This window comes from Glycine soja, chromosome 12 (assembly GCF_004193775.1).
Source record: "Glycine soja cultivar W05 chromosome 12, ASM419377v2, whole genome shotgun sequence".
NCBI lineage: Eukaryota > Viridiplantae > Streptophyta > Magnoliopsida > Fabales > Fabaceae > Glycine > Glycine soja.
In genome coordinates, this window is record NC_041013.1 from 2481550 (window position 1) to 2504647 (window position 23098).

A 23098-nucleotide genomic window follows, 5' to 3' on the forward strand; every position below is an offset into this window, starting at 1 on the left:
AGAGTTTATAACTTTTTTTGTTTTGGTGATAAACGGAATAATTAATGAACTCTTTTGAATTCAAATGAACCAAGAAATTAAGGGACTTTTATCATTCAGAGAAGGATGACAAGTTGCCGGCGATCGAATATGAAACAAAATTGAATCATAATTTTTTCTACATTTTTAATGTAAACAGAACAAACAAAATGTTGCTTGTTAAGTAAAAGACACCGATTTCAGGTATCATGTGCTACAAAACAAAGGCTAAACTAAAATGTGGGCCTATGGACTCCACTTCAACAATCAAATCACTAACGTGGCCACCCACCCAACTCTACTTCACCTAGTGGCAGGTTGCTAGGCTTCACACTTCACTTGGATTGCAAGTGTCTTCACCATATTTCGGCAAGCATCTTGGCCCTTAGTGAAGGCGTCCTTGTCAATTGGAACATTACAGGATTGTTTTCCAAGGCAATGCTGCACAAAGTCAAAGGAAAAAAGAAACAAAAAAAAAATGTTCAACTTGATATATTGTCATAGCATAAGACATAATGATCTATTTTTTAAAAAAAATTACTAATGAGAGCTCTACTACCTTCTCAACAATCTGCTTGGTGGAAGGTGCATTACATTTGCCTAAAGTATAGGCTCCACATACACCAGCAGGATCACCAAAGCTTGCAAACTCCACAGCCTTAATGGTTCTGCGGTTTGGACATTTGAGTGTAGCTGTTGGCACCAGATTATTCGAAAGAGCCTGGAACTTCTCGCTCTTAACTGCCCATGACTTCACATTGGGGGGGTGATTCTCTGTGATGAAACTGCATATTGTATCTCTGTCTACAGTTAGGATCTCAACCTTTTCTGGATTTGCTATCTCTTCCTCAAACACAACAATCAAGTTGTCTTTTGGATTGAAGAAAGCTCTGGGGATGTGGTACCTGATACAATCACAAATTCAAAATGGACAAATAAGAAACTAAATGAAGAAGAATAATGTTTGTTGACGAGTGATTTACTTACTCTGACTGAGTAGGCATTCCAAGAGGAGAGAGGTAACTCATCCAGTGACGACCAATGCTTTTGCCATTGATCCAAATCATTCCCTTCCCCATACCAGTCATTCTGATGGCAACAGGATCCGTTCCCTCCGGGGTTTCAAAATTTGTCTGCAAAATCATAAAAGAATTCAAACATGTTTAATTTGATTGAATTGAATCCCCTTAAAGATAAAAATAAAAACTTGCACAATGTTTTAAGAGAAAAAGGGTTATGCCCTCTCAGTATGAAATAATAGTTTTACACATTATCTAATCACAATCCAACATATATCATAAGATTATTAATTTTTATGATAATTATTTTAAAAGTCATATCAACAATAATTTGTGATTGGATGATAATATATAACTAGTTTACACCTAATTTCATGACCATTAAACTCATGTTTTAATCCAACAACTAACTATTACCTTGTACCAGGAGAGAGCTGGTCCAGATCCCTTGGCTTCTTTCCATTGTACTTTCTTTGACCCCTCTTCAGTGAAAATGCCAAGCTCCTCACCTTTGATACCAACCTGCAAATTGGCACCAATTCAGTTATAGATACAATCTTACCCTGTTCAACAGTGACTTCGACAGATTAATTAATTAATACCTTATGACCCCAACCATTAGAAGCGAGATCAATTTTTCCAGAGTTGAGACCAAGGATGAAAATAGACTTTGGTCCAGCGAACCTGTGCTCCATGTATGCTCCACTGTCCTGTATATCAAAGGGGACACAGCACAAGAAAAGAATGATAATATTATCCTCCTTGAAACAAACAATTGCTGAAAATTTAAGACAAGGAAAAAAGTTGAGCCTCTTACGGGGAGTCCCACAGTGCAAGCCAAGATAGCTATTTGGTTAACTCCAACCTTCAAGGTTACAGGTTTCTGGAATTCAAAACTTTTCTCTTCATGGGAACCGTGATTTGATCCTTAATTAAAACCATCAAGACATTTAATTAGCCAAATATCAGTACCCATTTTAGTTTCTCATAGAGAATATATATAATACTTTGCCATGCATGGATAAATCCAAATACATTGAATTTGATCAAATTTCTGTGTTCTTACCAATGAATTCTCCATTTACAAAGGCAACCAATGAATGGCCAAGACTCATAATACGGAGAACGGGGGATATATCATTCTTCTTTGGCAAGTCTTCTGGACCCAGTTCCACGCTGCAGTAAATATATAAAGTCTCAGATAGTAGTTGCATTGCATACATAAGTTACAGATGCATAAAGAGAATATTGAAATGTCCTCAGTTGTTGTCATGAAGATGAACTCACCTGGTGGTGTACCATGCATAGTCGCTGGTGTCTTTAAGCAAACTGTAAAGCTCTGTAGGAATCTTTTCATTGGTTGGAATTTGCTTGGTGGTAGGAATGTTCTCAGAATACACCTCCCACTTATGATTGTTTGCTGCCATTGACCTCTTGAAGTTCCTTGAATTATGTTGTGAAGCAATCTGAAGATTGAGGAGGCAATGCAAAAATCAAAATGGTTAGCTACAAAGTCAAGCCTGAGATTTCTCTAACTTGTAAAAAAGCAAGGCAAGGGTTAAAAAAGTTACTTACAAATTGAGTGTTGAAGACAACAGTCTTGCAGTCAGGGAGTATGCTAATGGAACGTGGTGGCATATAGTAGTCAGTACCTCTGAATTTTATGGTTGCTGGTGTCAAGGTGTGGTTGTTGGTGAGGAAAGCAGCGCACAAATCACTTCCTGGCTTCTCGAAAACTATAGTCTGCGAAATTTAAACTTGCAGCATGGCTTAAATTGTCTTATGGAAATGTGAATTTTGAGAAGGCTGTGCCAGATCAATGCTTACCTCGTGATGTTGGCTCAGTTTTGTGACGGTAGACTCACCATTGAACAAGGCCTTCTTGCATAGGCTCAATGCCTTGTGCACATCCCTCAAGTGACTCCATTTTGGTTCTCTCTGCATACCGTACTCATCAAGAGGGGCTTCATCATAATATTGGGTTGTAGTGAAGGCAGAGCTTGTTCTACCAAAATTTGTTCCACCATGGTACTACACCAGTTTCGGATTGAGTTTAGTAAGAAGCACAATTTTCATAAGTTAATTTCGTAAAAAAAGTTTGGTAGCATGATAAGGTTATTTGTTACCATATAATAGTTCACCAAAGATCCATTCTTAGAGAAGAAGCGAGCAACTGAAAAGGCAATGTCTTCTGCTGATCTTCGGGATGGTGGATCTCCAAACACTCTATACCTGTAGTTTCAAATTACCAACAAATTAGTGGGGTAAGCCAAAACTAGAACATTGTGCTTGTTTGGGAAATATTATGTCCTGAAAAGAACTAGTTAAACTGAAAAAAATAAGTGACTGTCATTTTTATTTTTCTCACAAAAATAGGTAACACAATCAATTTTGTCAAGTATTCATGCATATAGTCAATCAGAACTATTACATGAAGATCAAATACTAAGATAAAATACGAGTCATTTCATCTTCATTTGAGAGTTCTAATTTACTGATTGCATGAATACATGAAAAAGGAACTGACTTAGGACTAAAAAATTGATCACTAACGAATATACTTACTGAACCGTCCAGTTTTCAGTCCATAGAGAAGGCTTGTAAGGTTTGTTGGGGCCTGCAAAGGTATCACCACAGTGCCTTCCATTGCAAGCATTAATCTACCAGATGAAGTAGGCATGGTCAGGTCATAGAAAACACACATGCATTATTTATCATCGATCACTGGAAGTGATACGAACACAGAAATGAAACGAATCGCCTTGAAGAATTCAGAATTTAGGAACTGATTTTTGGTTTGCTATTAGGGAAGGATATTGTGAGAAGGTGAGTGATAAGTCATAGGTTTGATCGCCACAAGTTTCCTATGACTTATCAAGGTTTCCATCAGGAAGGAAAATTATGTCAAAATATTTTCATGAACTTACCACTGGATCAGGAGCATCTCTCTGCTTGCACATGATCCATGGAACTCCAACATCCAGCGACACTGCCATTTTCGCAGCCCATTGGACATAATTATCTCCTTCCTCTCTGAAAGCACGTTGGATATGGTTGTACTCATTCTCAATCTGTAGCACGTAAATAGAATGTTGTGAGCACTAGTTTGCGTATACTATTGAGCACCTTGCAGAAGGGTCATGTGGAAAATCAGAACCTGTGCCAAGATGATGGGGCCTCCTTGGGGACCAAAGAGCTTCGCCTCTTTCAACGTTTTTACAACAGTTGATACATATTCTTTCATGTGCTTCTGCACATTAGAAATGATTTTAATCAGTAATCTTGAATTATAGTCTTAATTTCCAGAAACTAGAAGCAGCTCGCGAGTTCTACATATCTATATACGGAGATCAGAACACGGTTGATTACCTTAAAGGGTTCATTGTTAGAGCGGAATATGATATCAGGGATCTCTCTCAGCCAATATGGAAGTCCTCTGACGTATTAACATTGAAGGAAATAAATTATCAAATCAGAGATAAACAGAGTACACTTTCTTAATTAAATTTCATTTTCATGTGTGAGTATAATTTTTTTTACACTTAATTAGTTAAGAAAGTGTATGGTCACCATTCATGAACGGTATACGGTATTTGTTGTTTCTTTTGAAATAAAATAATTAAAGGGCATACCCGTGGTTCCATTCAGCTTGGATGAAAGGCCCAACCCTGAGGGTTACATACATTCCTTTCTTTTGAACGAGCTTCATGAACTTTATGTAATCATACTGCGGCTCAATTGAGAACTGGAAAACGGAACAAACCACCAATTAGTCAAGCTAGGACATTCATTAACCTTGGAATTGGAATAATAATCAAACTTTACATGCATGCATGAGGTAGTTCTGGTTCTCGAATTCAATTACCTTGCCTTTCTCAGGCTCATGAATGTTCCAGAATATGTAAGTTTGGACCACCTTTATGCCTCCATGTTTTGCTTTTTCAAGAATGTCTGCCCACATCTGAAAACACACAAGCGTGCATGCACACATAGCACACATACACATCAAAACAGTTAGCTGAAACTCTATTTTATCTATGATTGGTTAGTAGTATATTATTATGAATCATCTAACAAGTATCTTGAAAATATTAATAAGTAATACAAATTATGCATGATCACGGATAACCACATATTCCTGATGTCAATCAATTTCCACGTAACTTAGAGTTGAATTTTTAGTTTATAACAGAGAATTAATAAAATTCGACTACATGTTACATTGAGAATGACTGAAACCACAGATGATATAATAATTTCTCGTGAAATGTATCGTATGATAGATCCGATGTTACGTGACGAAGAAGGTACCTCGGGGGTGCTTCGTGGGTAATGAATGGAACCGGAGAAGAGAAGCTCTCGTCTTCCATTGATAATGAGAGACCTGCCATCATAAGTCACAGTCTTTTTCTTGTCTTTGTCGTTGTCATCGCTTTCAGAAGTCATCTTCTTGTTGTCTTCATCATGGGCGCTGCTGGCAGAAATGACCAATGAAACAATGATGGTAATCAAAAGAACTTTGAGAATTGACATGTTAAGATTGTATGTGCAGAATGGAGAGAAAGAGAAAGATGTAAAGTGTGGTTTGATCGAAGTGACCCTCCTTCTAATTAGATGCAATAGTTGCTCAGAAACTGTTTCTGCAATTCCATTAGTGACAAGTAACATGTGTATTTAAGGTATTAGAGCAAAACTCGGTTTCCCGTTTTGGATTTCTGTTAGGAATCATTGGTCATGATTAAGCTTCGTCCTAGGCCTACGTGTCACATGTATATTTTGCTTTCTCATTTCTTTCACTGCCACCTACTTAGTTTTCTTTGTTATGTTGGCTATAATTTTGGAGACATCTATATTCATAATATGAGGCATCATCTTATCGTTATCTCTCTTCCCCACACTATAGTTTGAATGTCTTGTCTTCAGCGTTGTTCAAATTGTTGTCCATTCCACAAGTATTCCTACAGCATGTCTTAAACTTAATCATAATGCTTTCTATTAATAATTATAATGTACTACATTGTTTTGTTTTATTTATTTCTCTTTTTTAAAGATTTATAAGAAATAATCTTGTATAATGTTTCTTAAAAAAAGAAAACATCAAATGTAATATGCTTGTAACTATTTATAAAAATAAGAAATGAAATTGAATAATATTTTCTCTAATGTGTAATATCTCATTTTTTAAAAATAAATTAAAAAGGATTTTATTTCTTTAAAAATAAATGATTTTAGAAAAACGATGAGGTTTTTATAATTAAATAAATAAAGAGAAGTAACTTTATTAATTAAAATAATGGCTTGAAGGAAAATAAAAAAAAAAGATATTTTATTTATTCATTTGATAGGAAATAAAATAGAGTTCTTGTTTATAAAATAATAAAAAAATAGAATAAATAATAGGCTGGGAATACCCTAGTTATAAATAGAGATATGTTAGGTCAGTTTTGATACCTCTATATGCTTTCTCTTCCTCGAAAACCTTCACTTTTTCTTGCATACACTCAAACCTGTCTTAATAAAATGATGATTCCGAACTTGTTAACAGTTGGATCATTGTGAAATTTGAGCACCTAGTTCGAAACTCATTTTTGAATATTCTCACCCTTGGAATTTGTGAAACAATGTATGAGGTGAGAGAAATGTTCTTCGCATCCTACCTTTCTCTTTTCCCACAGAGACCCAAAACCTGTCCCAGCAAAACTACGATCCTGGACTCTTCAACCGTTGAATCATTGTGAAATTTGGACACCATCTTCAGAACCAATTTTCTCACACCGTTGGGATTTATAAAATAATATTTTTGCATAGAGAAATTAGTCTCACACATTGACAGTAAAATGGAGGCTATAATCTCTTCTCCTTTTCTCTAACGCTTGGAAACCCTAACCGAGCAAACAAAGGAAAAATTTGAGGAATCTTAGGAAATTGCTAGAGATGTAGCTATCGGTGTCGGACTATACATGTGAGCCTGCTTAGAGGTAAGAGATGAGTTTATTGCAATTTGGTTAGAATGAATATGTGTAGGGATCCTTAGAGGATTAAATTGAGTTTATTTTGAGATGTTTATTGAATTATAATTTTTTCTTTATGATTATAAATACGATATTATTGTGTTTGACGAACAAATTGATGTCCTGATGCGAATTAGATGATAAATTGAGTGCTCTTGGTGTTTTCGTATTTTTTATCTATGTTTTTTATTTCTTGATTTTAATATGATTATGTGAAATTATTTAAGAGGTTTTACTCCTCATGTTATGAGAAAGATTTTTGTATAAATTATTTATATTTTGGATAAGATTTACTAGGTGAGCATGATAAATTGTAACTTTGAGATCATGAAATTGTGATTAAAATTGTGTGTAAATGATAAATTGAATATGTGATGAATTTGAGATAATATGTTGCTTTGAGATTATAATATTGTTATTGAAATTGAGTATAAGTGTAAAGTTGAACATGTGTTAAATTGTGAGATACACGTAAACATGTGATGATGGATTGTGACATTATGAAATGTTAAATTGTGGACATGAGATTTGATTGTGAATAAGTGTGTGGTTAACACTTGATGTGACAATACTTGTGTTGTGAGTTGTGAATTATACAATAACCCGATTGGTGTTTACCTTGAGAAAATTGTTTATATATGCGCAGTGTTAAAGGAAAAGTATAAGATTCCTAGTTAGGAATCTGAAGTGTTAAATTGTAACACAATGTGTTAAACGTGTTTGAAACACGAGTGTGAAATCGTGAGTATTGTATAATTCATAAGCAGTGTTTGCGTGCAAAAATTGTTTTAGGGGTTGGACCTGAATCAGGAAGGTGAGATCCTAACGAATTTTTCAGAGTCTAGGCCTTGGGAGTAAAGACACTCTCGGTTTAAGTGTTCCTTTAAGCTTATATTGATCGCATATGGTTGGAGTATTCTCGCAAAACAGAGTGACCCTGATCGATCATCTTATGATTTTACTTAGTGAGAGTGACCTGACATACCCATTGTGTGGTGTGTCTTGTTATGTACTCCTAAGTTCCCTAGGGTGGTTTTTCACTACATGGTACCACATTGCATATAGACTTGAGTCTTAGTATAATTGTTGCATAACACTTGCTAATTATTTATTATGAAATTGATGAGTGTTATTACGTCTTGACCCGAGTGTGTAATTCATGCGTGATGTGATTCGTGATTGAAAAATAAATTTTAAATGATAAAGTGGTGAAATGACATGGATTATATTAAGTTGAGCTATGTTATAATTACTTCCATAGTTTATTTTGATTACGTCTTTGTTTATTTGTATTTTTTTAGAAATGTTATAACTCATTCACTATATGTTATTTGTATTTGGATCCTATGATGATCTCGAATCTTGTGTTCATGAGAACAACACATGAATAGGTGGATAACTTTAAAGAACCTCGTGTCTCATGCTAGAGGATGCTGGATCACAATGCTTTGATAGGATGTGACATTGGAAATGAGTTTTTATTTTAATTACATGATGTTATTTTATTTTATTTTACCTCAGTGACTTAACACAATTTCTTTTGTGTAAACTTTGACGGTCTTGTTCTGAGCCGAATATATTTTTAATAAGTTTTATTTGATAATAGTAAAGTGAATGCGAACCTTTTATCCACATATTATTTATCAGTCTTTTTATATGTTTTATTTATTTATATGTAAGTTGGAACGGAGAATGTCACAATATGTTAGATAACATTTGGTGTGCCATGATTGACACTAGCAACCATGTTTAGAGTTAGAAACAAACTTGGTCCGAAGAATTCTTTGAATGGTCATATCTTAACAATCTGATTTTTTTTAACACACATAAAAACAATATTAAAAAAAGTATTCTAACATGCCAAAATAAAATAATAATTATAACTAGAAGTTCAAATACAACAATTTAAAAATAGGAATAACATAAAATTTAAGAATAAGAAGTTAAAGCTAAATAATATAATATTAATCTATTGTATACTAATATTCATTAGCCAAATATAATAGACAAAGTATAAACATAATATAATAGCTAATATAATAGCCAAAGTATATAATAGTTTCTCTACCTAATATACAACCGATAAAGTATAAATTTTATAATGTAATATAATTATTTTCTGAAGCAAAATTACTCCCTTAGAAGTAAGTTCTTTTGTTTTACGCGAGTTGCAAGATAAGATTCCATCGAGCAGAATTTACATAGAAGAGGAGGTATTTTGGAAGGGGATGAGATGCGGTGTGTTGATTGCAATGTGCACTTTAAATCATCGCAGAACTTATTTTATGAGTGCCTTGATTTTTCTCAAATTTGGTTTTTGTGTGCCAATGATTTGGCCTTGCAACAACGTTTCAAGATGAAGCTGTGTCTCATTTCTTTTAATCAGTTTGGGGGCTTGGCTGTGGGTTAAGTGTGGATAGGGAAGGTTGGAAAATTGATTTGGTTTTGGGTGGTGTGGATGCTTTGGAAGGCAAGGAATGAAGTGATTTTTCAAGGTGTTAATTCCAATATTTCTAAAATCATGGAATCAGTCAAACTTATTTCGTGAAAGTGATCGAGGGGGAGGAACAAGCTTATAAGGGGAGTTTCATGAGGATGGGAGGCACGCATGCTGTTTTAATTTGGTTTTGAAGGGGTGCATTTTGCATTTTGATGGTGGATGTGTGTTGTAACAACATGATCAACATGTATCTTGTGGTCTCTTCTCGATTGTACAAGTGCAGTATGAGATCTTTATTTGAGATTGTTTAGTATACACCTTGTACTTTATTTTTACCTTTTAATAAAAATTTTGGCAGTTAAAAAAAATATCTCTCACATTAAAAATACTAAAAGTTAAAGAGTTTTTTACGTGCAGATTTAAAAGTGTGAAATGGTCAAACTAGAAAGTGGGTATCTATTTTTTTTATATAGAAAACAAGTTTAAAAAAGATATATATATATAGTTAATGGATTGTCTTACGGGCCGGGCTTCTTTTTTTATGGATTGAGATAAACCGTAAATAGACTTGAGTTATGGTTAGGGTTTTTTTCTTCAGAATTATGCTTGGGACTTAAGACCAAATTATTAAGGGACTAAAACTTTATGTAATCCTACTATTGTTTCCTGCATATTTTATTACATTTTAGAAAGTCTATTTCAAAGTAGATTTTCTAAAATACAATGGAAAGTGAAAAAAATATAACAGTGGAAGTATAGAAAGCAACACCCTATTACAGGGGGCAAGTTTTATTTTTGAACATTCAATTTGGTACCCGTATTGTGGAACATGTAGTTCCGTTCATTAAGTTTTCCAGAATATATATAACATTTTTTTTTTTTGCAATAATAATTACAGAAAGTCGTTTCCTAGTGGCTTGGTTTTGGGTGTTTGGTAGGAACTGAAGACAAATGGCCAAAATATATTGGAATCTGGAGGCTAGAAGGTAGGTGGACCTTTATCTGTTCACATGGACTAGTAATTTGGTATTCAATAGTGTGCTGTTATTATTTTAGATACATAAGTTCTTGAATAATAATAATAAAAACCATAATTTCGTACCTCAGCTTCTCTTACGTACCCAATTATACTTATTTTGGTACGTGAAAATTTTAACATATTTGATAGGTTCCAAAAGAACTACATAAAAGAAAAAGAAACCGGTAAGTAATTGTCCTTTTTGTTATAATCTTCTCATAACATATCACCCTTAATTTTTGTTGGAATTTCTTTATATTTAAGGAAGTGGCACATTTAAGGAATTCTTTTAAGGGAACGTACTGTACCCCAGGTCAAGCAGTTTATTAAAATTAAAAATAGTTAGTAGTTATTTTGTTTATTCACTTTTATAAGAAAAAAAACACATTTCTTTTTTGTTTTCAGGAGTAAATTTTGACTATTTTTGTTTTATTTAATGAAATTATATTTAAATATCCTCATAATAAGAAATTTATGCTTAATATCAATTTTCAATAAATGATAGTTTTAAAAAATATTTTTTAATTAAAAATAACACAATTTAATAAAATTAACTAATTTTCATAAGGGAGAAATTATTATTATTTTGCTTATAAAAGATAAGAGTAACTATATTTGATACAGTTAAGACATGTGAAATTAAGATAAATGCACGTAAAGGATGCACACGCTTAATATCCTTTAAAAAGTGCAAGTGTTAAAAGCTCCATTCTTGGATTGTCTTGATATTTAAAAGAGTTTGAAGTTTAAGTGCACTAAACAGGTCTCTTAAATAAGAAAAAAAATATTTGTAATCCTTCAAAGATAGAGATACTTTTAGCAAAAAAGAGAGAACAGTTTTAGAAAACATGCATACTTAAAAAAAAGTTAAAATACATTTCCCATCCTTAATAAATATCTAAATTTTATGTTTATTTTTTAATATTTTTTCTTTTCTTTTCTCCTTGATAAAACAAATTTTTTTATTTTTATGCATGTCACTTTTTTTAGTATTTGATAGATTAAGAATTTTATGTTTACTCCTTGATAAATTTTTTAAATTTGTTATTAGTTCCTTTGAAAAGATTAATAATAAATGATATATATTTTTTTATTAAGGAACAAATAAAAAATTTCCTAATTTATCAGGAACTAAAAAAATATCAAGAATTAAAAATAAAATTATTATTTTATTAGGGACTCAATATAAAGAAAAAATTTATCAAAAAATAAATAAAAATTTAAATATTTATTAGGAATAAAACATATTTTAGCCTTTAAAAAATATAACTTAATTTGAGAAAAAAATGTACTTATATCATGTATGTAACAAGAATTAGGAGATATCTTATAAATCATTATGATTAGATAAGACGATCGAGAAAATATCTTATGTGAAGAGAAAAATACTATAATTTTACTTTCAAATTAAAGTAGAGATATTTTTACTTTTGGTTCCTTCAATTTCCTTATTTACATTTAAAAGTTGTTTCATATTTCTTGATATCATTCTTTTACCTATTATTCAGTACCTATTTTGAATTCACTATGAGAAATTTGGACTGTTAATTAATTTCCAACATTTCTTTATTACATAGTTACCCAAGCACTTATGAGGCTAATATAAAGATTTTTGGCCTGTACATGTTCATAGGTTTGCATTTTATTCGTATGGGTGCTAATAACTAACTATCTCTAAGGAGATTTCGTAAAGAAGCAACAAGTTAAAAGAGACCATGTCCTATAAAAAAACAATTCTCTGAACAAATAACCCTAATTTGAAATATGAACCAAAAATTGAATAAGACCTACATATATTGGTGGTTGCATAAAATCAGGCCGTGGAAGGTTGATTCACATAGGTTTAGGTGTAGATTAGATAGTGATAAATTACTATTTTTAGTTAAATTCATTCATTATAAAAATTCCAAGAGATACGTGCCGCGTGTCTTACACACACCCCACGCATATATATAATTGGTTTAATTAATCAGATTGTCTCTTTATTCACTTGTTGGTTGGGTTTAATAATCTTTGAATTGTTATGATTAGTCCCATTGCTTAATCAGTGGCAGATGAACCTGAAACTACCTGTCCTCACGGTCCAGTAGTTCCGTAGGACGTCACAATTGTTGATTTGTGATCCTCCAACTAATCTCATTAGGTGGGGGTACCACTAGCCACACTCAACAACCATTGATATTTCAAGCAATTTTGTGGGAAATTAATTAATGTGAAATTCACATACTTAATAGTACCTGGTGAATGAAAAGAGTTTAGCCACGGATCGGATTGAAATTTAATTAAGCATGTTTGTCGAGTGTTATGGAGCAAAATGGAACTAGTGCTAGTGTACTACTACTAAATTAAAGTTTCTGGTGTGATAATGTTTATGCATCATTCATTGTCACTCACTAGCTATAGCATGGCTGGTATAATAGCACATAAATAAATGGCGCTTTAAAAGACATCCATACCCAACCATGAAAATATATCGCTTCCTAATGAAGGAAAATTAAAGCGTGGTCCATTCTCTTTGCAGTTGTGAATATCGATCGTGGCATAATTGTGATGAGAGTTATGGCATTTCTTTCACATCATTCTCACACTTGTCACCATCTTCCACGTGGGTTTAAGGGAAGATGCATTACCCATCCCCATCATCTTCCTCCCTTTCAATGCAAAATTTTCCATGCTCAATATTTGAGGTTCGGAATCAGAACTTCAATTATATCAGCATGTAGTAGTATTTTATAACATACTAATTAACAAGGCATATAAGTTCACAACTCAGGTTGAAGTGGAATTATGGTCACCAATGTAGTAAAGAACTCTAAAATTAAAATTGTACTAGTAGTTAATAAACTTCTGGATTTAAACTTCGTGATACTGATATATTGTGGCGTCATTAATTTTTTTAGCAGTTTTCTCCTTATTTATGATAGCAATTGTTATGTTTCTCCATGTAGTGGACGGCAACATGCGTTGATTTGACTTTGCATTTTATTCTTCACAGGATCTGTGAGGATTGAGTAAGAATTGAAATAATGCATGGACAAAATCAATAAGCTGCTCAGCTGTAAAGTAATTTAAGAAAACAGATACCGTTTCTCTCTGTCAAAATTATTTTGTGACGATTGCTTTAAATTTGTTATGACAGGCCACCGTGATTCTTCTTAACTTGCCATAAATTGCTCATTCAATTTACTGAACTATACTATTATTGGCAATGTGATACTCCCGAGAGCTTATCTGCATGTGTCCTACTCCTACAATTGTTACTCACCTCCTTTTTATATCAACATTGAATTTGAAAGATGATGAATGTAAAATTTTTATTTTAAATATTTATCACCTCATTTATGTTACTGTCCTTTCATGTTTGTAAAATTGACAGTGCATCCGATTTTAATTGCATAGTCAGGTAAGTATCAATAGGCTCGGTTTCTAATTTCAAGTAGCTGAAATTGGAAGTGATTCAGATGGTGAAAGTTTTAGATTTAAGTCCTAATTCTTTGTTGATAAGAGAGAAAGAGCGACCTCTAATCAGAAATTAACTTTTTCTTTGTTCACACTAAACGATGAACATTTTATAAATATTTCACATGCTATATTCCTAGGTATTTAGTTCTTTTATGTAGCAACATTTTTTTTTCTCTTCTAACGAGAGATTCTTGACAAGTGTATCACGTACACCTTATAATTATTTTTTTAAAAAAATTAAACCAAAAGTATAATTTACGTTGTGATCGACATTATCTTTGTATCTTGCATGTATTAAATTAAAGAGATACAACTAACAGTCATACTATATATTCATTACGCAGCAAGCTCTATGAATAATGAAACGTGGCTGACATTAAATGCATCACAATTACAGCCAATAGTGGGTCCTCTAATCATGCCTCTTTTGCAAAACAAAATCTTTATTTTATGTTAATACAAGACTTAGATACGTACACTTCGATAAGTGTTTTGGGTCTTTGTTCTTTTTTTAACTCAAAAATTAATTTTATCTCATTATTCTACGTTATAAAACATTAAAATTTAATTTAAGTTATAAGAATGAAATTCTAATTCTAATTGAAAAAAAAACAAAATATTTATCTTAATAATCTGCATCTAAGTTTTATTTTGAATATTATATAACAAGGGAAAAAGGATAAAACAAATGCTTTATTTGTTTCTGTGAAGAACTGATGGGTAGATTAAAGAATAGAAAATATTATGATTAAAAGTCCTTTCGTAGTTTGAATATTTGTATGAAGAAAAGAAATAAAAGCTTTACATGAGTTTCACTCTATTATTGTCCGTTCATTGGACGAAAAGGCGAGAAAATGAAGCTCTTTTTTTTATAAATATAAAAAAATTAATTTATCTAACACATATAAAATTAGTATAAATCAAAAACAGTTATATATATATATATATATATATATATATATATATATATATTTATTTAAATTTAAGACTATTCATTAAATTAAAATAACTTGCATCAACATTTATTAAATATTATATTTGGTTATTTTTTTTCTTATGAATTAGTAGACGTTTAAGTAGTAGAGAAACTTTTTATTTCCCGTTAAAAAACTTGATTTTCATGTTTGATATAATTTTTTTTAAATAAACATTTTGTTCCTGCGAATGTCTTTAATCAATTTTTCAAAAAAAAATTCATGGAGAGTTACAAATCTTACTTTTTTAAGTTTAATTTTTTTTACAACAACAAAATAACAAAATATCATGTTATTTTTTTTTATTAAATTATATAATGTAATAAATAATTAAAATAATTAACAAAAACATTATAACATTTTGATTTCTAAAAAAATATAATTTTTTTAATAATTAATTAAACAAATTTTATTCATCAGAAAACATAATTCCTCTAAAATAAATCATGATTCCCGAGGATAATTTTTTTCCTACCCAACACCCCCAAAGGGTATCTTAAAAAAATATCTCATTTTTATTACTAATTATCCTTTTGTTTCCTTTTACTACCTTGTGTAATTGTGTTGATAAAGGCATTATGGTGGAGGTGAGGGGAGTTGGTGAGGGCATATTAAAATTTGGGAGCTGAAATTGTGGCATAAGCATAGCTGGCAAATACAACATGCAGCCCAGGCCCAGGCCCAGTACAGTACACCAAATTCAATTTCTTTTTTTCCCTTTCTCTAATACACACTAGCTCCTCCTTCTCTTCTCTCTCTCCCTTTTCTTTTGTTTCTTTCTTCTTCAACATCCACTGCACAATTGCCACATGAATCATTAGTTAGGGTTTATTCTCCAAGAAAAGCAATGAGTGCGTCCAGGTTCATCAAGTGTGTCACTGTGGGTGACGGTGCCGTTGGCAAGACTTGCATGCTCATCTCCTACACCAGCAACACTTTTCCTACGGTCAGTGCTACTTTTCTCACTATCGCAAACAAAGCTTCACATTTTCTGTTCTCTTCAGGTTCTAGCTTACTGGGTTTTCAGATAATCACAAATAGTTGGGAATGCTTGTTACCTACTTGTTCTTACTCTGTGATAGTTGGGTTTGCTTGTGATTTTCATAATTCTTTTCTTTCTTTTTTATTGTTTGTGTTCTTGTTTTTAGGTTTTTCTTGGTTCTGTTGTCCTAACCTTTCTTTTAGAGTTGCTGATGCTAGCTAAGGTTTCTTCTAAACAGATTAAATGTGGGGATTTTTTTTTCCCATCGTTTTCATATACCCTTCTTAGAGACGACCGTGGATTTGGACCCGTTTGTAATTTTTTGGGTGAAAAGAGGAAAAGAAAATGTTTTGGTTGAATCTTGGATGTTGATTTCAACTTTTAGTTGCTGTCTTTCTTTGTATTTGATATGACTCCAACGGAGGTGCGATAATTTCTCGAAGATGCTTTGCTAAAATTACTTTCGTAGGACTTTTATGACTTAGATCCTTCTTGATTTTTTGGATTGCTACAATAATCTTCAAAACAATTCCCTTTGTGTTGTTTGACTTGCAATTGACTGAGCGATGGGGATTGACTTTGGGATGTAGTAATCGTGACATCTTGTGTTTCTTTGTGATTCATTGGCAACAGGACTACGTGCCAACTGTCTTTGACAATTTCAGTGCAAATGTAGTTGTGGATGGAAGCACTGTGAATCTTGGGTTGTGGGATACTGCTGGTAAGTATAGTTTCCCGGTTATCTTTCATCCTTCTTGTGTTTTGTCATTGTTTTGATGTTTTCAACTTATGGGACAGGCCAAGAAGATTACAATAGATTAAGACCCTTAAGCTATCGTGGAGCAGATGTATTCCTGCTTGCTTTCTCTCTCATAAGCAGGGCTAGCTATGAAAATGTTGCCAAGAAAGTAAGCTTGGGTTTTTTACTTTTTTTTTTTTTGTACCTCTCTAATCTGGACTAATTTTCTCCCATCCTTTTCCAGTGGATTCCTGAGTTGAGGCATTATGCTCCTGGTGTTCCAATTATTCTTGTTGGAACAAAACTTGGTTAGATTCTTGTTCCTTCATTACCTTCTCTGACTTTGTATACACTCTTAATGTGCTCCTTATGTTGTGTCATTGTTTTAAAGTGGGGGAAGTTACTTGCTTAATAAACCTAACCTCTAATTAAATGTCTTGGCCTAAATTCTAGAATCTGAAGCTACTGGATGGGTTGTTATTCAGTATAGATTGAAAGAATAAAGTTCCTTTCTATATTCCAAACTTCCCTCAGGCGTAACTTTACCCAGTAATTGGTTCAGATATAACAAAGTATTTCAGAAGAGCCTTGGCAAATTTTCATCTTCGTTCAATGTTTACCTCCTTTAAAACCAAATGGCAAGTGTAATGGTTGTTCTGAATGCTGCAAGAGTGATTACTGATAAAGCTTGAGAACTTTTGAAGTGTACTAGTGTAAGATGAAAGAGGAATGCAAGTACATAGTACATAAGTCCTTCGCTTCACTATTCATCAGACTTTCTGTTAATCTGTAGCAAAAGTTCTTTTGTTCTGTAAATTTTTCCATTAATAGTTTCACTTTTCACAAGGTTGCCTTTGGAATGTGTTTCCTCCTACATACAGCTTTTGATAGTTCCATTGACCACGATAAAGCTGCCATGATTAGTTTGCTTGGGCATTTCATGACAACCAAATCTCTGTCTTGTAGATCTTCGGGATGATAAGCAGTTCTTTCAAGACCATCCTGGTGCAGTGCCTATCACCACAGCACAGGTGCTTGCTATTTGCCACTACTTCCTTTATATATACAATTAATTAATTGCTTTTGCATTATTTTTTTTTTATTTCACTGTTTTTTCTTTTAGCCCTTTTTTTGTTGGTCACAGTATGGGCATGAGCTTACTTTTGATAGGTTAGTGGTCTGATTTACTGTATTTTGTGAAGGGTGAGGAGCTGAGAAAGCTTATCGGTGCTCCAGTTTACATTGAATGTAGTTCAAAAACGCAACAGGTACATACATGTTCTTTGAATCTTTTGAAAGTTCTGAAGGTTAAAGGAAGTCATGACCTTATTGATGTTAGCCTTTGTATACAGAATGTGAAGGCTGTTTTTGATGCGGCCATCAAGGTAGTTCTCCAGCCCCCAAAACAGAAGAAAAAGAAGAGAAAGGGGCAAAAGGCCTGTTCCATTTTGTGATCTTCAGTTCTTAATATAGTAGTTCGTGGAGGATGACATGACCGTAGTCTTCACCATTCTATATCTTATACTATTTCCAACCTAGATGAAGGAATCACCATGTCCAACTGATTGGTGTGCACACAACTTGCGTTTCTGCTGTAGGATCTGTACAGTCGTAATTTCAATATGTTTGGTGTGCACACAACTTGCGTTTCTGCTGGCCGTTTACCTGCTATATTGATTATTAAATGGCCATTTCCACCAGTGGACACGGGTTGTATTCATGTTGTAATCTAATCTAGGAAGTGCTTGCATATGTGGCTTTGGATGTGAACCAAGTATATGTAATTAATTATGTTAGCTGCTTTTAACAGCTTGGATATATAGATGGTTTGATTAAGGTTTCATTCTTCCATTTGTTTATTCGAGTCGGGTTGACTTAGTGAACTTAAAATCTTATGACAATTCCAGCCTGAGGCTAGTAAAAACGAATTTTAAAATGGAATCTAAACTATCAAGTAACGAAAAGAATAATATGGAGCTGTCAACAACTTTGAGCTTGCACGGGAATATACATTTATTTTAAAGGATTCACAAAACAAGACCAAATTCATCTTTCCCTAGTCACAACTTTATCAGATACTCAACGTGTGGACTTTGAGAGTCGGCAAGCAAAGTGTGGATCTAATTTCTTCTTTTTGGGACGTGGGTTGTCCAATAACTCGGTATCTTGTTTTGGCATTGATGCATTTCACAGGGGAAGTGGTACCTGAAGCCAAAATGGAAGAAAGATAAAAGGCTTAAATAGTCAATGAGGTGTTGGACTTAATTTAATTTGCAAATGGTTAAACTAAACTATATAGTTAATTCTTTGTTAGATTCAACGTTTAACTTTGATATAATATCCTAATGAAGAATCTTTGGGGCGTGGACCATTTTTCCATCTATGCTTAGATGGACAGCAGGCAATTGCAAAAATGATAGAACTCAATTGAAAGCAGCTAAATACTATGTAATATGGCCAACAGCTTTCACTCATTGCTCCCATATCTAAAAGTTGATTGATTCTTAGAATCTTATCTTTTACATGAGGAATATATACTGTGCCCACTTCCGTTGATGAATGGAACTCGTGATTCTGTTCAATCTCCCTTCTCCAACCCTCCATTAAATAATAGCCTGCAACCTGCTTTGTTTCTTGTAGTGTTCTAATCATTTTGGCTTTCCTCTTCTACAATTCTAAAATCACGCAAATGGCATCCAAGAGAATACTGAAGGAGCTCAAGGACTTACAGAGAGATCCACCAACTTCATGCAGTGCAGGTAAAGAGGTTGAATGAAAGTTTGTTTAATTGGATTATTTGACATAAGCTATAACCATGCTGCAGTGTAGACTAGTGTGACATGCTTGTTATGGCGGATTTCAGGACCTGTGGGTGAGGACATGTTCCATTGGCAAGCAACCATCATTGGTCCAAATGACAGTCCCTATGCTGGTGGTGTTTTCCTTGTGACCATCCATTTCCCTCCCGATTATCCCTTCAAACCTCCCAAGGTATACATCAAAAACTGTTACCGTATTCTGACACCCATTTTCTTCATTTCAGTTAAACTTTCATTTACAAATGACTATGGATAAGCAAAGAGTTTCTTCCTTTGCCATATTTGAAGGTGGAACATCTGTTTTTCTAGAGCAACACACAAACACACACATCAGCAGCTATATACAGATATATATACACATACATGGTAGCAGCATCACCTAACAAAATCGTGCTTGTCTTCAATTTTAAATCTTAGTAACTGTTATTTAATATTTGTAGTATAAAGCACGGGATCTAATTGATGGCTAGTATTAAAAACTATTAAACAGGTTGCATTCAGGACCAAGGTTTTCCATCCCAACATTAACAGCAATGGCAATATTTGCCTGGACATACTCAAAGAACAATGGAGTCCTGCTCTCACCATATCCAAGGTCATGTTTTGGACCTTTCCTCATTGATGCCATTAATAGTTTGTTTCTGTTTGTTATAAGTGCTGACTGGTTGTCAAAAATCATGATGCAGGTGCTGCTCTCTATATGTTCTTTGCTAACGGATCCAAATCCTGATGACCCTTTGGTGCCTGAAATTGCTCATATGTGCAAGACCGACAAAGTCAAGTATGAGTCCACTGCTAGAAGCTGGACCCAGAAGTATGCCATGGGCTAAAACTCGATCTCTGCCCTCTTGTCCCCTCCAATACGTTTTGGAATTGTCTCTTTTTGCTCTTCAAAAACCTTCCCTTTTATAGTATTATATATTAATATGTAGATATGACCATGAAGTTTGGGCATATTATTGAACAACTTGCATACACATGAGAATTGTTCTCAAAGGCTTTACCTTTGTGATTCGAGCTTGCTCTATATGAATAAATGCTACTCTCATTTAGAGCTTTTCAAATATTCCCATTAAAAAAGTAACCAAGAAGACTGAATTATTGTCCACTTCCTCAGGTCAAGAAACAAGGTTTTTATATGCACTAGAGGTAATAGTTTTTTTTTTTTTTAAAGACCAATGTTTGTTGTTACTTTATTAGATTTTGTTATTGGGAGAGATACAAATTCACGATCTCTTCCTCTTCCTACAACCACCAAACCATGAAAACTCTAAGCCCTTAATTTGCATTTTGTTTTGGTTTGAAATTATGGTTAACTAAATTGAATCATACTATAATCTAGGGTCAAAAACATGAGGGGAAAAGAAACACGTTCTGAATTATATCTTCAAGAGTACACTTTTATGTTTGACAGAACTAACGAATTTGTGATTGGTATTTCAAGCTTGGTGTTTGAAACTGTCATCCGCTTTGCTGATTTTTATACATTTCATCGTGAGGTAATGAAAACTGTCATCCGCTTGTTGATCACAAATGAGCATATTGACCAAGTATTTAAGAGTCATGCTTTACAAATTACAAGTAAAATATTCTTCCATACTAGTTAAACTGCCAGTGCTAGTAAACATCTTAATATAACCCAATATAGTTCTCATTGACAGTTTGACCTGTAACAGTCTTACATTAGTCATTTTGAGAAAATAGGCTGCACATGGTTTTATAAAGTGATTTAATGACAAACGTAGGATCACAGTTAAACCCAAGGATAAAGTAACTAAAAGTTGCATTTTAGGCTCACTAGCTAGCAAAATTATTTGCTATTAGTATTAGTATTTATAAAGTAAAAAAGCACTATACATTGACAAAAAAATCATATATATTAGTAAAAAGACTCAACATATTTAAAATACAATATTTCTTTTCAAAATTATTTAGATCTTACTTATCATTGTGTCGGTCCTGCGTAAAAAAAGAAAAAAAATAACATAAAAAAATATTATGATAAATTTATTAATTTTTACATGAATTATATTAAAAGTCATACCGTAGTATTGTTGGTGATTTATGATTGATTAATATTTAACGGTATAAAGCTATCTACGCATAGTCATTAAAAATATGCATATGACTTGAAACAAGGTATTATGTTTTTCTGTCACTACCAATTTTAGCTAATAGTCAAGAATCATATAGTCATCTTCAGCTTTACAAAACTATTACTTGCTATAATTTGTTTGAAAAATGTTTCTGAACAACCCTTGAGTTGTATACACCTTGAGAGAGAAAGGAAGAGAATAGAGATAAAAGAAAGTGATTGCTTTGATTGATGATGTGGTGTGATAAGAAAAAAAAAATAGAAAAAAGAGAATTATTAATTGAGTGTTTAAATATAAGCACTCAATTTGTTTAGACACGCAGGTTCCTAATATCCCATATCACAGTGGTTAGGTTTCTTCATTATATAAAAAGAATAAAGGTAGCAATTATTGCAGGATGAGATTAATATTCTGATAGATATTTACATTTTATACCTAATGTCCCATCTTAATAATTGCAACATGCAATATGCGCAACTTTACGACTTACGAGCAAACATTAGTACCACGCAAATAAAATTTAAAATTAGACATTGGTGATGCCATGTCAAGCACGCAAAGCTACAATGGAGTGTCTTAATGACAGCATTTGATGGCATGCTTATGGTTGGCGTTATTTACAGAAAGAATAGGGGTTACACCATCAATATTCTTCGAGCAAATAATTCTCTTGCTTGGTTCCAAAGATGCAGTTGAGTAGGCCACAGCACCTTTCTCATATGTGATGGTAGCAAAGCCATGCAGGGAACCCCTACGATTGTGAGACTTGAACTGCTTTAATTTTATTTTTCACACCTTGTTTCTTTTCAACCTCCCTAAATTTAATTTAATTTTCTGCAAATAGACCCTTGAACTTTAATTTCATTACAATTAATCATTAAATTTAATCATTTTATAAATAGACATGTTGGACTTTAATTTTTCTAAATTGATTCCTAAATTTTAAACATTTTACAAAAAGAGACTCTATTCTAGACTTTAATTTTATACCAATTGATCATCAAACTTCGCCTCTATTGCAAATAGTATATTTTAATTATTAAGTTGAGATTAAATTATTGACTGCGGAGAAAAAATCTCAATTGTTTATTTACCTTAAATCTCAATCATTCATTAAAAATATTTATCTTTCAAAACTTATTCGAGTACACCCTTCAATAGAAAATATCTTAATTTATATATTGTTAGGTATATGTAGAGTATTAAATTATTGTGCTGCATAAAATATTCTAATGACTGAGAGAGGGTACACTAAGTATATTAAGTAGAAAAGGAAAGAATAAGAGGATTTGATTTTGATTTTTAAAACAAAGAGGGAGGACCTTGCTCATCTTTCGAATTTTGTTTCGTCCACTAATCGCTTATGTTGGTCAAGCATCTTTTAAAAAATATAATAATTTCCTTTGATAAATTATTATATATAGATGATTTTGTAGTGCTTTTTTTTATATAAAAATAAACTTTTTAAGCAGCCTCTATATGTTTACCAAAAGAAAGTCATCCACGACTTCACAAAGTAG

General features: G+C 32.8%; 3 protein-coding genes across 3 annotated transcripts; 2 read left to right on the top strand and 1 right to left on the bottom strand.

The window, feature by feature from the left end:
* Positions 1 to 65: 65 nt before the first annotated feature.
* Positions 66 to 5652, bottom strand: LOC114379675 (beta-galactosidase 13-like). The gene is made up of 18 exons (XM_028338366.1): positions 5349 to 5652; positions 4903 to 4998; positions 4670 to 4782; positions 4407 to 4473; positions 4195 to 4287; positions 3965 to 4108; positions 3603 to 3697; positions 3164 to 3269; positions 2865 to 3068; positions 2613 to 2780; positions 2325 to 2503; positions 2104 to 2213; positions 1855 to 1964; positions 1640 to 1747; positions 1455 to 1559; positions 1006 to 1151; positions 578 to 923; positions 66 to 459 (listed from the first exon to the last, which is right to left on the bottom strand). Exons 1-18 carry the CDS (start codon positions 5568 to 5570, stop codon positions 340 to 342), a joined length of 2532 nt encoding a protein of 843 aa, XP_028194167.1. The 5' UTR covers positions 5571 to 5652; the 3' UTR covers positions 66 to 339.
* Positions 5653 to 15546: 9894 nt separating this feature from the next.
* On the top strand, positions 15547 to 18522 carry LOC114379780 (rac-like GTP-binding protein RAC1). The gene is made up of 7 exons (XM_028338498.1): positions 15547 to 15888; positions 16558 to 16645; positions 16723 to 16832; positions 16908 to 16971; positions 17630 to 17694; positions 17866 to 17931; positions 18016 to 18522. Exons 1-7 carry the CDS (start codon positions 15790 to 15792, stop codon positions 18115 to 18117), a joined length of 594 nt encoding a protein of 197 aa, XP_028194299.1. The 5' UTR covers positions 15547 to 15789; the 3' UTR covers positions 18118 to 18522.
* Positions 18523 to 19051: 529 nt separating this feature from the next.
* Positions 19052 to 20590, top strand: LOC114379781 (ubiquitin-conjugating enzyme E2 28-like). The gene is made up of 4 exons (XM_028338499.1): positions 19052 to 19422; positions 19527 to 19654; positions 19973 to 20077; positions 20169 to 20590. The coding sequence occupies exons 1-4, from the start codon at positions 19353 to 19355 to the stop codon at positions 20310 to 20312; spliced, it is 447 nt and encodes a 148-aa protein (XP_028194300.1). The 5' UTR covers positions 19052 to 19352; the 3' UTR covers positions 20313 to 20590.
* Positions 20591 to 23098: the final 2508 nt, after the last annotated feature.